The 15055-nt window shown below is 35.0% G+C and overlaps 1 protein-coding gene across 3 annotated transcripts in view; it reads right to left on the bottom strand.

Moving 5' to 3' along the window:
• ATL1 (atlastin GTPase 1) overlaps positions 1-15055 on the bottom strand; it is an 84746-nt gene that overhangs the window by 5971 nt on the left and 63720 nt on the right. For all 3 annotated transcript variants that reach the window (XM_004370849.2, XM_004370848.2, XM_023726166.1), the window contains 6 exons: positions 12051-12143; positions 10604-10742; positions 4051-4178; positions 2941-2997; positions 2010-2081; positions 48-479 (listed from right to left, as the gene is read on the bottom strand). In XM_004370849.2, coding sequence (XP_004370906.1) covers positions 48-479; positions 2010-2081; positions 2941-2997; positions 4051-4178; positions 10604-10742; positions 12051-12143 — 921 coding nt within the window. The remainder of the gene's footprint in view (positions 1-47; positions 480-2009; positions 2082-2940; positions 2998-4050; positions 4179-10603; positions 10743-12050; positions 12144-15055) is intronic.

Genomic DNA, 15055 nt, shown 5'->3' with positions numbered 1-15055 from the left:
ATCTAAATCTGTGTGATGAATTGACTTAGAATTAAACGTATTCTTACCTGGTCCCACAAGGCCGCAGCCACCTGGTCTATTACTGCTCCCAGCTCGCGGTATTCTCCAGAGTACCTGATGTATGCCCAAGTGCATAGGGTAATAAGGGTCAGTCCCATTATCATATTGCATAGGCTAGCTATGATGTCCAAACCAATGAATCCAGTCACACCAGCAATCACATATGTGATAAAGATGACAACAAACAGTGTGGCTGGAGTACGAGCTGCATGGAAGATATTTTTGCTATCATTGTGCTTGATATACTGGATGTAAAGTTCATCTATTTCACTTTCCAACTGCTGCAGGTAACGCCGGCTAAATTCTTCCCCACCCATCTTCTTCACCCCTCGGAATAGCTTTACAGATTCTTCTTTAAGCTCCAGATGTTTGGTCTGCAGGTCACTAGGGGCCAGAAATGGTTTGTCACCACCACAAATCTGTATCAAATAGAGAAGTATTTTTTTAATGCAAAGTAAAATTAGCAACTGTATCAAAATTCTTCACTTAGCTAATTGAATTTGTTAGGACACATTAATAATGTGAAGGAACCTGCATATTTGTTTTGTCGATCCACATCTTTCCACCCTCCATCTGTATGAGGAGTGATTATAAGTGGAACTGATATTTTATGGGTGACATATAAAGTCATTCTTAATTTTTATTTTCTTTTTGACATGGGAAATAACATCCATAACTTAATCTAAGCTCCTTAAGATGAAAAGACCAAATACATACTGAAGTGCAAAACAGTTCATTCCCAGAATAAATCCAAAGTCAAGAAAACTACTTATATCCAGGTTCCTCTAGGAAAACTGTTCTAGCCGTACTGAAGTAATTTTGACCAATGAAGTTTAGTTTAAAACAATGAGCTCTCAAAGCAAACTCGTGAAATATACTCTCTGGCAGTTTCACTGATCTTTGTTTGAATGAAGCCCATTGAGTATTTTCTTCTAGACATTAAGTAGAAGCATACTAAATGTTTTTGGACCATATTTTAACTCTATTAACCATACCATTTCCTTTGGTTATTTGAGATTTAATTATAGGTAGTCCCCTACTCAAGACGGGGTTCTGTTCCGACGGCTACTCCAGCATGTCAGTTCTGACATTGAATTCCTTCTTTTTTTAGTTTTCATTATTATTACCTTTTATTACAGTATCTATAAATCCAATCTTTATTTGTCTTTGGGAGTTGGAAACATTACATCTGAGAATGATAACATCAGCAAATTACACACTGCAACACATATTACTAATAATAAGACGTACCAAAAAAAAACAAAACAAAACACGTACGTGCGGTTGGTCGTAACTCGAATACATCGTTTAAGTCGGGGACTACCTGTATATAGCAAATACTCTCTAACTACCTTTTACTTGTGTCAGAAACATCATTCCATGTATTTCCCTTGACTCTATGGCTCCAACCATGTTAGATTTACTTTTGATTTTATATTTTCAAGGAATAAAAATCCCTCTATCATATGAGTATATATGCACAACTATAAAGTGCACCCAAATTTGGAATGTAAAAATGGAAATATATAGAAATATTGGCCCATAAGGTTTAGTTTCTTTTTTCCTAAAAGTTTTTGTCTATAAGATGGGAATACTAGAATTGTGTAATGTAGGGAGGTGTAGTGGGGAGGTTAGCATATTCTATGTTAGCCAATAAATCTTATACTGGGAAGATTTGACCAAAAAAAAGGGGAGTAAGGATGTACTATAAATAGGAACAACTCAATTAAAATGCCTTCACAATTGTGCATACATAGCTTTTTTTCTTTTGTTTAAAAAATATTTTAGGAATACAGTAAATAGGACTGTCATACATATAAGGATGAGGAAGAAGAATAAGGCAAAGCCACCTCGTCTTTCCATGTATATACAGTGACTTGGAAAAGACTAAATTCATCAAGGAAATACTGATTTTATTTGAAACATTATTTAACATATTTCATTCTTACCTCTTCCATTTTTTTGTTGTATGTATCCTTGGCAGTTGCCACAGCTGCTAAATTGTTAGCTTCTGCTGTGGCCTTTGGACAAAGTACAAAACATGATGTAAAACAGAGTTCATATTTATTAAACTTCCACAGGCAGTTCTCATGTTAGAGCATCATGTACAAGAAATGTGCAAGAAACCAAAGTCATCAAATAATTTGAAAACATTGAAATATTTCTACAATTTTAAAATATTAATGAAATCAAAGCTTCAAAATACATAAAACAATTTTATTCAATAAGCCACAATTCTAAAATGAATTTTTATTTGGAAGATTTTTTTGTCCTTTAAAAAATATTTTTAAGCCTCTCACCAAATACAAAAATATATATATAAACTCAAAACATGGGAAATAGTATATAGTAGATTTTATACAAATTATGTGTGTGTGTGTATGACTTAAGTTTAAGGGCTACTGTTGACAGAACAATATATCACTGATAACAAAAAGGAACTATTAAGAACTTAGAGAAATTTAAACAATATGTAAAGAAAAAAATTAGTTTCTCCTTTTTTTTTAATGTTAAATGTGGAGATCACTTAAAACCTGGACCTCCTTTTTCTACTGCTTGCTACATGTTTGAATCTAAATCACAGTATAAGTCTGTTTTATAAACAAATACGGTACAAAGAGAACAGAAACTCTTTGGTTTAAAGAATTCATATTTCAGCACAAGTGCGGTTGCTACAGGTATATGTGAAAAATGCTTATTTAGTTGAACACACAAAATGGGTACAATAGGAAAATAGTCTTCCAATAACTCATTCTGTCCAATATTTATATACAGCAATTTCTGACAGCCAGATTGTAGCATATATGACTATAAGCATGAAAGCTTAGCTTTGGTGACAAATATGTTTTAAAACTTTATGCCTCCTGATTAATAAATTACCTGTAACATGGATTTGGGATGTGGTAATTCTTCACCTTGATAGATCTTGATATAAGCCTGGGGGAAAAAAAATCATGTTCAAACAATTCCATCCAGTATTTCTCTAATTCTGTTAAATTGTATTCTAAAGTCTTGGCAGTGCAAAAAATATTTTCAGGAACTTATAATTATTTTGTCTCAACTTTAATTCTTTCTTTGTTCATGTTGCTCCCTTTTCTTAAAATGCCTTTTTTACACATTTCCGCCTGCCAATCCTACCCGTCTTATAAGCTCAACTCATTGCCATCTCCTTTAAAACTATTTCAGATCCCTCTGCTGATAGTAACCTCCCTCTTTCAGCTACCCACGGGAATTTGTCCCTTGTTGATGTCATAAGCTTTAAGGAATAGATTTGTGTAAAGGTCCTTTTCCACAGCATTATGCACAGTAAAACTAGAAATTTTATGAATAAATAAAATGTCATTTATTGCTGAGAGATGAAAAGTAGATCATACAGGAGGTATATGATAGCATTTTAAATAACAAAATATGAATTTTAAAAATTGACATTTTTAGTCCTTGGAGCATTGATCCCACAAATTAGGTTGGTAACTGAAATTCTGCATTACATATGCAGGTTGGTAAAAGTGTTGTATTAGGTCCTACCGTGATTTTCCATCTGAGGTAAACCAGTAAAAGCAATTTTAAAATAATTGGCCCTTGGTCGAGAGAACAGGAAACATGGAAGAATTTTGTCCAGTATAGCCCCTTTGGGAAGATTTTCAGATGGTGGTAAAATTCAGTATGGTCATGACTAAGGTGTACATAGTATGTAGGGAAAACCGGGGGTGGGGGGAGACATTTCCAACTCTTAGATACGTTTATCTTTCAAAGAAATATTTCCCCCAATATAAAAGGGGACAGTAAAGTTATCTCTAAGGAGCTTCCTCAAAAACTAATTACAGAAAGCAAGCTTCTCTTGGGAATCCTCTAATTTTTATCATTTTTTAGACACCTCATACCTGTGCCCCCATATTCCAGAGTCCACGTTGTTTGGTTTCATGTAGGAACTACATGCCAATACATGTCAAATCTAAGTACTCACAAATGCTCTAGAAATGAGAGTAATACCTTGAAGTACTCCACCAGACCTCGGCAGGTGATTTTATTCCCATTGATCTCTTTAATATCTAGGCTCTCAGGACTAAGTAGCCAAGGAATCAGGATTTTCAAGCTTTTGATGAATTCATCATCTATTTCTACAAGTAAAAGCAAATTCATCATTATTTTAAAAATCCTAACCAGTCTTCCATGCCATAGAATAAAACATCCTTTGATTTCCTCCATTTTTTCCCCCGGTGATAATGCCATCACTCATTTTCCATCATTGAAACAACTGAAACCCGCTCTTCTCAGGGTAAATGTTCATGCTCATATTTCCACTGCTGGTCTCTCTTATTTCCACTCCAATTAAATACTTATCTTGTCTTCTACCTATAAAATAGCTTCCTTGATATTAAATGTATATTTTATAACCCATTCATATAGCCATTTCGTGCATTATGATGTCTTTAAGTCTTGTTTGTGGTTTTATATATATATTTGCTCATAAATGGGGAAAAGGCCAGATAGTTACTGACTTAAAAGGTGCATTCCCTCCAGAAAACGTATCCAAAAATTGCTGTGTCTCACATGAACGCTCACATTATGAGAAGTGTATAGAACTCGGTGAGCTGTGTTGGTGAGAGTTCAAAAAGATAGTGGTGATGATGCTACCTCTAGTGGTGGAAGTCAGCAACACAAAATAACCGCAAGAAAAGGCCACATAGGCCCCATAATCAATCAGAGGTAGTCGGAGTTATTTACCTATCATGTTTGGCATAAATTGATTACACATAACCCATGTTATAGCATTATGTTCAAGATTAACCTTACATACTTAGCAAAGTAACACAGAAAAGTCTTCAGAGGAGTCTTTTGAACACAGTGATAATTTCTTAAATCACATTTCAAACTTAAAAATATATGTAAAAAGCACAATATGTCCAGTGACTTGGTTTCTAAGTAAATGCAGTAACTGCTTGTAATAATAAAAAATGTGGATTTCAGCACAGTCTCTTAAGAATAAAGATTAAAACCTTACGATTGTGTTTGCATTTTTCCTGCTTGTTATTATAGCGATAATACACGTGAAAGTACCACAGAATTCATGTTTTATCCCCTTGCTTGTTGCTCCTATGACACGCGTAAGCATGATGCTGGAAATCCTTCAAACTTACTTTGTTTCATGTTTTGTACCACTTTCAAATTTTAGTGTCCACGTTTTATGGATACTTGCATAAGAGTTTGGAGCCCTGGTAGCGCAGTGGTTAAGCGTACGGCTGCTAGCCAAAAGGTCAGCAGTTTGCATCACTAGTTTCTCCCTGGAAATTCTATGGGGCAGTTCTACTCTGTCCTGTAGGGTAGCTATGAGTCGGAATAGTCTCGAGAGCAACAAGTTTTGTTTGGTTTATATAAAAGTTTATATAAATTTATTTTTGTATGTATGCTTGCATTGTACCAAATTTACTGACAATTTTGCTTTGTACTATGTATTGATATATTCTAATGTATTTATTATTATGGTTTGCTTTTTGGTTACCAGCATTTACTCAAATACCAGTATTTGTTTTTATGTTACCACATTTCTGTGTTGTGTTTGTTGCCTGCTATGTATCTGTATTTACTGATACCATTAAATTTTTTTAGGATATGATTTTATACTTTTTTCATAGTTAGTGGACTATTACTATATATCTAGAACATTTAATTCTTCCTGATACAAAACATAATGTATTACATAAACAAAAAATTTCTCCTTAAAAAAACACTTTAAAATCACTTTCAAAACCTGTATTTAAAGTATTTCTCCCAAAATTTCCTTATAAAATTGGAATGTTTATCTTATACACCAGCAAGTGTGGCAATTGTCATTAAAGCAACCATCACATAACCATACGCTTGGATTAAAAATGTGTTCTGAAGATAATATGCTTCCATATACCTAGCATTAGTCATTCTATGACTTTGTTCTCACTGGGACCAATGCCAGGTATCCCGATGCTGGATTCAGAAAATATGGACAATATGTTCATAACATTCACAAGTGGTGAGCTCTTACCAACAATATTAATTGAATACAGTAAATACATGACCCTGAACATCTGCAAACCAGATTAATTTGCAGAGGTGAGCACCCACCTCAGGGCCTTTGTACTTACTGTTCTCTCTGCATGGAGTGCCTTCTCCTGGAAAGCTGTATGATTCAGTTTCCTCCCTGCTCACCCTATTTAAAATTATAGCTCACTTCCCACTCCACAGACCCTGTCCCTGTTCTTTGCCTTATTTTTCTCCATAGCACGTATCACTACCGAGCACGCTCTATGTTTTACTTATTTATTGACACCTTCCACTCACTAGACTGGAAACTCTGTGAAAGCATGCATTTCATGTTTTGTTCACTGCTGTATCCTTGTCACTGGGAACAGAGCCTGATACAGTAGACACATACATTTTGGCTGAATGAATATTCAGTTGAAGATTTAAGAAGACAGAGTAAAGATTCTACAAGGTGAGTGCCCTTGTGAAATAGCATACTAGTAAAATCTCTGTGACACATGAGCAAGGCACTTATACAACATCGATCTTGTACCTAGACTCATTACTTGCTTCAGAAGGAAAACATGACTGAGAAGTGATTAATACTTCAGTGCCACCTACAATTAAGTACCATTGGGCAGCAATTTCCTGTGCAAGAACAATTACATCTACATCCTCAAAGACTACGTACACATTGGAAAAGAAGTTAAGCTATTGTTATCTATATCTTATCTATGGCTACGACATCCTTACAAGGAGTTTTGATATTAGAAAACATCTGAGCTTTTTCAGGCTGATCAAATGGCATGCCTAACTGGGTGGTGGTTATCTTGAACCATATGGAAAAGGGATTGTCAATAGAGAAACCTGCTGAAGAAGTCAAGTTGCTCACTAGATATAACTATTTTTAGAAGTCTGCTATTAGGAAATCTCATTAGTTTCCAGAAGTGATTATCAAGATACGTTCGTCATAATAGATGAAGCACTCTGGGAACTACTCAAGGCATTGTACTGGGTCAAAATTATGCCTGAGTACCGTGAATTGACTTATACTGGAAATACTGTGAACTATTGGAGTCAATGTCAACAAGAAAGGAAAACAGCTGGAAAGCCTGCCTTGATTAAGAGTCCATATTGATCCTGCAGGATCATTTCAGGGAAGAACTTGTTGGCAGAGATCTTCTCGAAATTAGTCAGAAGTATTTGTATCAATCTCTGTTACAGCAAACAGCTCTGTGTTGGCTATTTGCAACACAAAGATTTAAAGAAACCATGTTTTTGGCAGTGAATCTGAATTTGTTCCAAGAATTAATGGAATTCAAGAAAGTAAGCTATCATTATTTTTCTTTACCATACTTGAGCAATTGAATAGACTAAAAGAGTGCATGTTAAGAAGGCTCTGAACTAGACACTATGAAATGTATTCTGGGTATGAGGGGCACATAAAACAGATTTTTTTTTTTTAATCATTTGACATATTCATGTTCAACAATAAGAGTTGAGAATTACCTCTACTGCTCTCATGCAGATTTAGAGGGTGAACTGTAATGTCAACAAGCTTTGGTCCACTGCAAGTGTTCAATAAATATGTGTGGGTAGGTGATTATTCAGGATGATGTTCTGTTTTCATCTTTTCTTCAATAATTTTTGCCACAAAAGTAAAACTATGCTAGGAATCCAGGGGCTAGGCTAAAGTATGTATCTGTCAATAATTGGGAACATGATGCATACTTTTTAAGAACTCCACAGGGCAAATGCACCAGTGTAGCATTGCTGTGTGAATTAACCAAGGAAGATATTTTCTCAGGATTATCTGATTCTGGCAAATCATGAGAAACACACTTTTTAAAATAATCACCTTGCTATGGCATTTGGTTATGCTTTCTGAAATCTAACTGGAGCTACTAAGGAAGCAGCTTCACAACTTATGATGTGGTTACCTGGTCATTCCACATAAAGTACTATAACAAAGAGCAACCTCAAAAAAGGATAACTCTTAGTGAATTACAAGATCATATTTGCTATGCTAAGAGAGGTATTCAGTATAGGCACTCAATAACAACTGGCTGAATGTAGAAGGAATAAATGTGATTCAGCACTTTTGATCCTTTTGGTTTCCTCTGAATGCGGGAAGCTATTAAATCAATAGGAATTAAATATAATCATACTATAAGTTTTTAATAACACTGGAAATAGATGAGAATAACAATTGCAATAATGTGAGGAACCATGAAAAATAGTAATCATAACAAATATTACTATCGATAATGAACTACAAAGTTATTTATGTGTGTGAGAGAGTATGTGAGAAATTATCAAAGAACAATTTTTACAGGATTGTTTATTCAGAGACATTCCCCCCCCGCCCCCCACTCAGATGCCAGCCCTCTGGAGAACAGCATGACCAGCTGACAAGACATCCTGGATAGAAATTACACTAAATTATAAGATTCAGGATGGAATGGAAGAATAATGTAGATAGCAGACCTCCAAAACTGCCTAAGGAAACTCTGAGACAAAGTAGAAAATTTCTGCACACAAAAGGAATTTAGCATCATTCCTATAAGGTATATAAAGCCTCATTAAAATGGAACTTTTTATGGACAACTGAAGTGGCCTTTCATTTCTCTTTCTCCCAGGCTAGGTTTACTTTGGTAAACCCACAACTTATGAGTAACTATAAACTAATTCTATAGGCCAATATATGTTTAGACATGAGTAAAATCTGGGAGAGAACAAATCTGTTAAAAAGTGGGATTCTATATCCATGTGATTTTCTGAGCTCTTTCAGTGCAAAATGTATCAGTTAATTTAAGAACCGTAACAGTATACTAAGTAATGGAACAAGCTAGAGTATTTTTTTGTCCCAATAAAGGACTGTTGTTGAAGGCCTGACCCTCCTCTGCCTGTTTACAGTCCCTTAACTCCAGAGAAGAAAGAGAGACTTGTGGAAGCCCTCTATGTAATTGATTCAAAACACATTGAATCCATTAGGTAATTGCAGAGTATCAAGAGGCCTATGTGTTCACTCTAGTTGCTATCAAGTTGATTCTGATCATGGCTACCCTATGTGTGTCAGAGTAGAACTATGCTCCAAAGGAATTTCAGTGGCTGATATTTTGCAAGTAGATCACCAGGCCTTTCTTCCAAGATGCCTCTGGGTGGACTCAAACCTTCACTCTTTCGGTTAGCTGCCAATCGTTAACCGTTTGCACCACCCAGGGGTTTAATACCTATCCTATCCACTGCCATCAAGTTGATGCTGACTCATAGCAACCCCACAGGACAGAGCAGAACTGCCCCGTAGGGTTTCCAAGGAGTGGCTGGTGGATTAAAACTGCCACCTTTTTGGTTAGCAGCCAAGCTCTTAACCACTGTGCCACCAGGGCTCCGAATTCATGAGTAGTAACAGTGAAATTATAGAATCCTGGCATCTATGCATTAATGTGTTCTTACTTAAGCTATCTATTCTGTTGTATAAAGGTAAGATAATTTAAAACATGTATAAAAACAATGCTAATGATTGACCCTAATTGTGATACTAACTGCCAAAGTTAAATAAAAGTTATCTGAGAACAAATGCCATGGATACAGGCGAAAAAATAATACTTTTACTTTTTAAATCTGCCAATTTCCATAAATTGGCTACAAGTTTTACTGTTGTTTTTTTAAAGTAATTTTAAATCACTTTTAGAACAATCGTGCAGAAAAGCTTGTTACATCACTGTCCTGCCCGACACAATGCAGAAAGTCCACCGTAAATTAAGCAAATGTCTGAATTCAGTGGTGTTTTTACTTCTAGACTTACCAGTAAAAAAGGTCAGAAATGCCTTTGTACTATACCTTATTTAACTGCAAAGCATATATCTAATGACCTGGTGATTATCTACTAAGAAAGATCAATTTCCATTTCCCCAGACCCCTGCTCCCTCTTTTGTTAAATGAGTTACTTTGGGATCATGAAAACATTAGTCATGCCTCTGTTAAAGAGATAATTACAAAGTATTAGTATATACTATTCCAAAAATCCTCTAGTGCTTTTTGTTTTCTTTTTAAGAAACTGCTTCTCATCCAGACAGGGTTTTATTTTTAGTGAGGTTTTTAATAATTTGTAATTATTTAGTGGCAGTTTTAAAGAGCTTGCATTCAGTACTATGCTATGTTTTTTTCAATCTCTAATTACATAACTTAACACAACATCCCCAAAAGACAGATGTCTACTTTTCCCTTTAATGTAAATAAGGAAAATTAAGCATAAAGACATGAAAGAGCATTTCTCAGTGCACAGAGGTGAGGGTTAGGGGTACTGCCTCCTAGGTTAATGCAGGATTTGGCCTATTTTAGCAGTCAGTATACACCTTCCGCACCCATAGAATCCCAGAGTTCATCCAGGAGGCATTCTAGCACCAGCCCAGGATTCCCAATTCTCCTAACAATTTCTAATCATCAGCCTCACATCAGTGGATAAACTAAACTAGCAGTCATAAGCCTAGTGGATAACTTTTCATAATCAGACAGATGCAAACATATTCATTAAAAGACAAACCTTTCAGTTTTCCGTCAAAGTTTGGATTGGTAGCTACTTTCAAGCCAGGATGAGGTAGCAGAAAACAGGAAATGTTGGTGAAACAGGAATGGATGTGTTTTCGAACATTCTGCAGTTCTTCATGCTGATTCCCTGAGACCTGCAGTAAATCATTCTGAAGTTTAAACTACTTTCAACATAAACTGAACTCCAAAGGAATTCTGTGGCATCTTGTATTTGCTATGTCCGTCTGGTCCCACAATGATAAAAATGACATGGTAGGTTGCTACTGAAGAAAGAATAAAGTCTTGGGTAAATTTGCTCACGCTGCCGTATCTAAGAATAGCGTTAAAAAAAAAAAAAACCTATTGTCGTTGAGTTGATTCTGATTCATAGCGACCCTATAGGACAAGAGTATAACTGCTCCATAAGGTTTCCAAGGAGTGGCTGCTGGATTCGAACTGCCGACCTCCTTTTGGTTAGCACCCAAGATCTTAACCACTGCGCCACCAGGGCTCCAAGAATAGCATACACATAGTATAATTAATTAATTACAACTAATGATTGTCTACTTTTACACTAACTCAGATAGGCCTTCCCATTTTTAGTACAAATTAGGAGGGTTTTACTCTAGCTAGTCACTATAAATTCAAATTTTCTTTAATTCAAAGTACACACAGGAGACACAAATAGATCATAAGATATTCCTACCTTCTCTTCAGGAGACATTCAAGACAGTGTCTTGTCACCTGGTAAGTATACATCTAAATTCTCAAAAGGCATCTTAACAGCTGGGTGTTTACTTATAAGCTAAATTGGTCTTTTTTTAAACATGTATTTGCCAGCTTTTTAGTACAGACAAACTACCTAAAAGTAACTATAAACAGGTAAGTTCAGAGATCTGTGATTATCAAGGAACTTCTTCTAATCTCAGGTTTGTTTGTTTGTTGGTTTTTTCTGATTTCTGATTTCTCCATAGATTTTTGTGATGTCTGCTCAATGTGAACAGCTCAGATAATACTAAACTATCATGATGTGAAAAATGGAAAGCCTGCTAATTTCACTTCCTGTAAACAATGAGCAAAATATCCTAGGATTGACTTTGCGGATTTCAAAACCAAGTATTGCTGTTAAATTGACTTTTAAAACTCTACTAAGTAAAAAAACATGAATCTAGATATTTACACTGATAGTCTAGAACTGATTTAATTCTTCAAAGTAAAATTTTTATCTTTAGGAGTAATTCATTTCCGATTAATCTATCTGTATCAAAGTGATTGATAACATTTCAAATTGTAACTAACAGTATTTTATTAAATATCAATCTTAGTTTGTTCATAAAGATACTATGAGGGTTAACTGAGATTGTGGCTACTGAGTATCTATTCAGGAAATCATTCAACAAAAATAATACAGTTCAGTTCAGATTCTATTGGTGAAATGCCATGCACCTAGATAGCGAACAAACCTTGAGGCGTTTTTCCAAGAATTTGGCGCCACCATCAGCTCCATATGAAAATTCATATGGGAAACTCCAGTCTCGAACAAGAAATATCAGACTCTAAAAAATAATAAGAAAGGATTGATAACAGAAATTCAAGGTGCCTCCTCTGCTTTTTATTGAAACAAATTAAAATGATATTGTCAGTTGAATAGTTTTTTTTGTTTTGTTTTTTACCACATTATGGATTTAAAAAGCAAACATAAAACCTTCTAAAGTTTCTAAGTAGTCTCTGCCCTATGAGACCATCCTATATGGTTATACACCTGCCTACAAAGCGACAAATTGAACATATCCCACTGAGAGATGAGAGACAGGGATGGCCCTCAAACTGGCTAAATGGTGCTAAGCAACTGTCTTAGTTATCTAGTGCTGCTATAACAGAAATACCAGAAGTAGACGGCTTTAATAAACAGAAGTTTATTCTCTCACAGTGTAGGCTAGGAGTCTGAATTCAGGGTGCCAGTTCCAGGGGAAGGCTTTCTCTCTCTGTCAGCTCTGGAGGAAGGTCCTTGTCATCAATTTTCCCCTGCTCTAGGAGCGTCTCAGCACAGGGACCCTGGGTCCAAAGGATACGCTTTGCTCCTGGCACTACTTTCTTGGTGGTATGAGGTCCTTCTCTCTGCTCAATTCTCTTATTATCTCAAAAGAGATTGACACAAAATACAACCTAATCCTGTAGATTGAGTCCTGCCGCATTAACATAACTGCCTCTAATCCTGCCTCATTAACATCATAGAGGTAGGATTTACAACACATAGAAAAATCACATCAGATCACAAAATGGTGGACAACCACACAATACTGGGAATCATGGCCTAGCCAAATTGACACACATTTTTGGGGGTCACAATTCAATCCATAACAGTAACTATAATCAGAGTTTGCGTAGAATATGTTCCTATAAATCTTCCTTTCTGATGGCTATGGCTGAATGTAGGCATAAGACACAAGATTGGCCTTTCTTTCTTAAACAAATTATTTTAATGTTTATTTGAAATGACACATATACCTGCTCATCATAAAAAAATTCAAACTATATATATATATATATATAAAATAAAGTCGAGAAAAGAAATTTTAAAAAGCACCCTAAATCCCATCTCTTGGATATAAACATAGTTAGCATTTGTTGAACATCTTCTTATGTATATATACAAATGGAAGAGAGCTGAAGAGAAAAAAAAAGGAGAAAAATAATTTGATAAAAAATGGGATAATTTTATATGTAGCATTTTAAATAAAAAGTATTAAATTAAAGCATTAAATGAAAATATACTTGAATTTAACAAAGAAAACTGAGATATTTAAGAAATTATTTAATTTCAATAAATGACTTTTCACCATAAGAAGTTCTAATAGATTTCTTTGAAGTTAAGAAAAAATATTTTGGAAAACTTTGAGGTTGCAGTCTTGTGTTAATTTTTTAAACCTTTTATTGAAATATAATCTATATAGGGAAAACTGCACATATAAGTATACAGTTCAGTGAATTTTCACAAAGTGAATACACCATGTAACCAGCACCGGGATCAAGAGACAGAAAATGTCCAGCACTCCAAAAGCCCCTACCCTGGCTTTCTTCCATTCACTTCTCCCTGTGTAAGGGTAACCACCTTCCTGACTTCCAACAGCACAGATTAGCTTTGCCTGTTTTTTATAATTTATATAAACGAAATCATACACAATTTACTCTGTGTCTAGCTTCTTTCACTCAACATTATGCTTGTGAGATTCACCATATTATTGCATAATTTTATATCATTCATAGTCATCACTGCATAATATTGCATTATGTGAATATTCATTCATTCTACTGTAGATAGGCATTTCATTGTTTCTAGTTTTGGCTGGTGTGTCTTTCAGTTAACATATATATTCATTTCTGTTGGATCTATACCTAGGAGCAGAATTACTGAGTAATAAGGTATGCATATTTTTAGGATCAGTGGATATGGATACTCCTAGTTTTCCAAAGTGTGACAATTTATAACCCTGCCAGCACTGTTGGAGGGTTCCTGATACTACATATCCTCACTAATACTTTGTATTTTCTGTCCTTTAATTTTAACCATTCTGATGGGTCTGGATTGGTAATCCACTGTGGTTTCGATTTGCATTTCCCTGATGACTAATGAAACTGAACATCTTTTCATGTGTTTATTGGCTATTTGTTTCATTCTCCTTTGTAAAGTGCCTGTTCAAGTCTTTCATAAATATTTGTATTGGTTGTCTGTTTTCTCCTTTTTGGCTTGGAATCATGTTTTTAAAATACATATTCCACTTTTAACTCCCTGCCATGAGAAAATTAACACACTAATACTTCCTCTTATCATTTTCACTTTCGTATGTTATTTTCGTTTTTGTTAAATCATGACATTGACATTTAACTCTAAAAGCAGCTTGAGTATAAATGTTTGCAAGTTTTACCAAAATAATGACCATGTGAACACATTGCTAGGGCCCTTCCCAGGGCCATCGAGGGAGTCCATGCAAGCGAGAAGCCCTGAAGCTCAAAATTCATTAGATCCATGATAAATCTGTCTCTGGTGATATAACCTCTGAATTTCTTCCATATCTGTTATCTTCTCTGTAACATTTCTTGTATCTCCTTTTTCTTTTCCATTTTGTTTTGTATGCTTTCTCAAGCCTGTCTCCTCTAATCTCCCATGACTGAGTTGTCAAGCGTTTTTTCTGTTTTGTCACTTCTAATATGCTTTTCATCTCTGCAATGTTAACTTTTCCCTTCCATTTCTTTGTTGATCATCCAACCAAATTTTTTTTTTGTGAATATCTTAACATTTTTCTTTTTATAACTGGTTTTCAGCAATTTGATTACGATGTTCCATGACATGCGTTAATTTTTTTCTATTCTTTTATCAATTTCTATTTATTTATTTATTTTTTTCTCTTTTTTTTAATTTTTTTATTTTATTGTACTTCAGGTGAAGGCTTACAGAACAAATAGTTTC

Source organism: Trichechus manatus, unplaced genomic scaffold, assembly GCF_000243295.1.
Source record: "Trichechus manatus latirostris isolate Lorelei unplaced genomic scaffold, TriManLat1.0 scaffold00010, whole genome shotgun sequence".
Lineage (NCBI taxonomy): Eukaryota > Metazoa > Chordata > Mammalia > Sirenia > Trichechidae > Trichechus > Trichechus manatus.
This window is presented reverse-complemented; position numbering and strand designations above follow the sequence as displayed.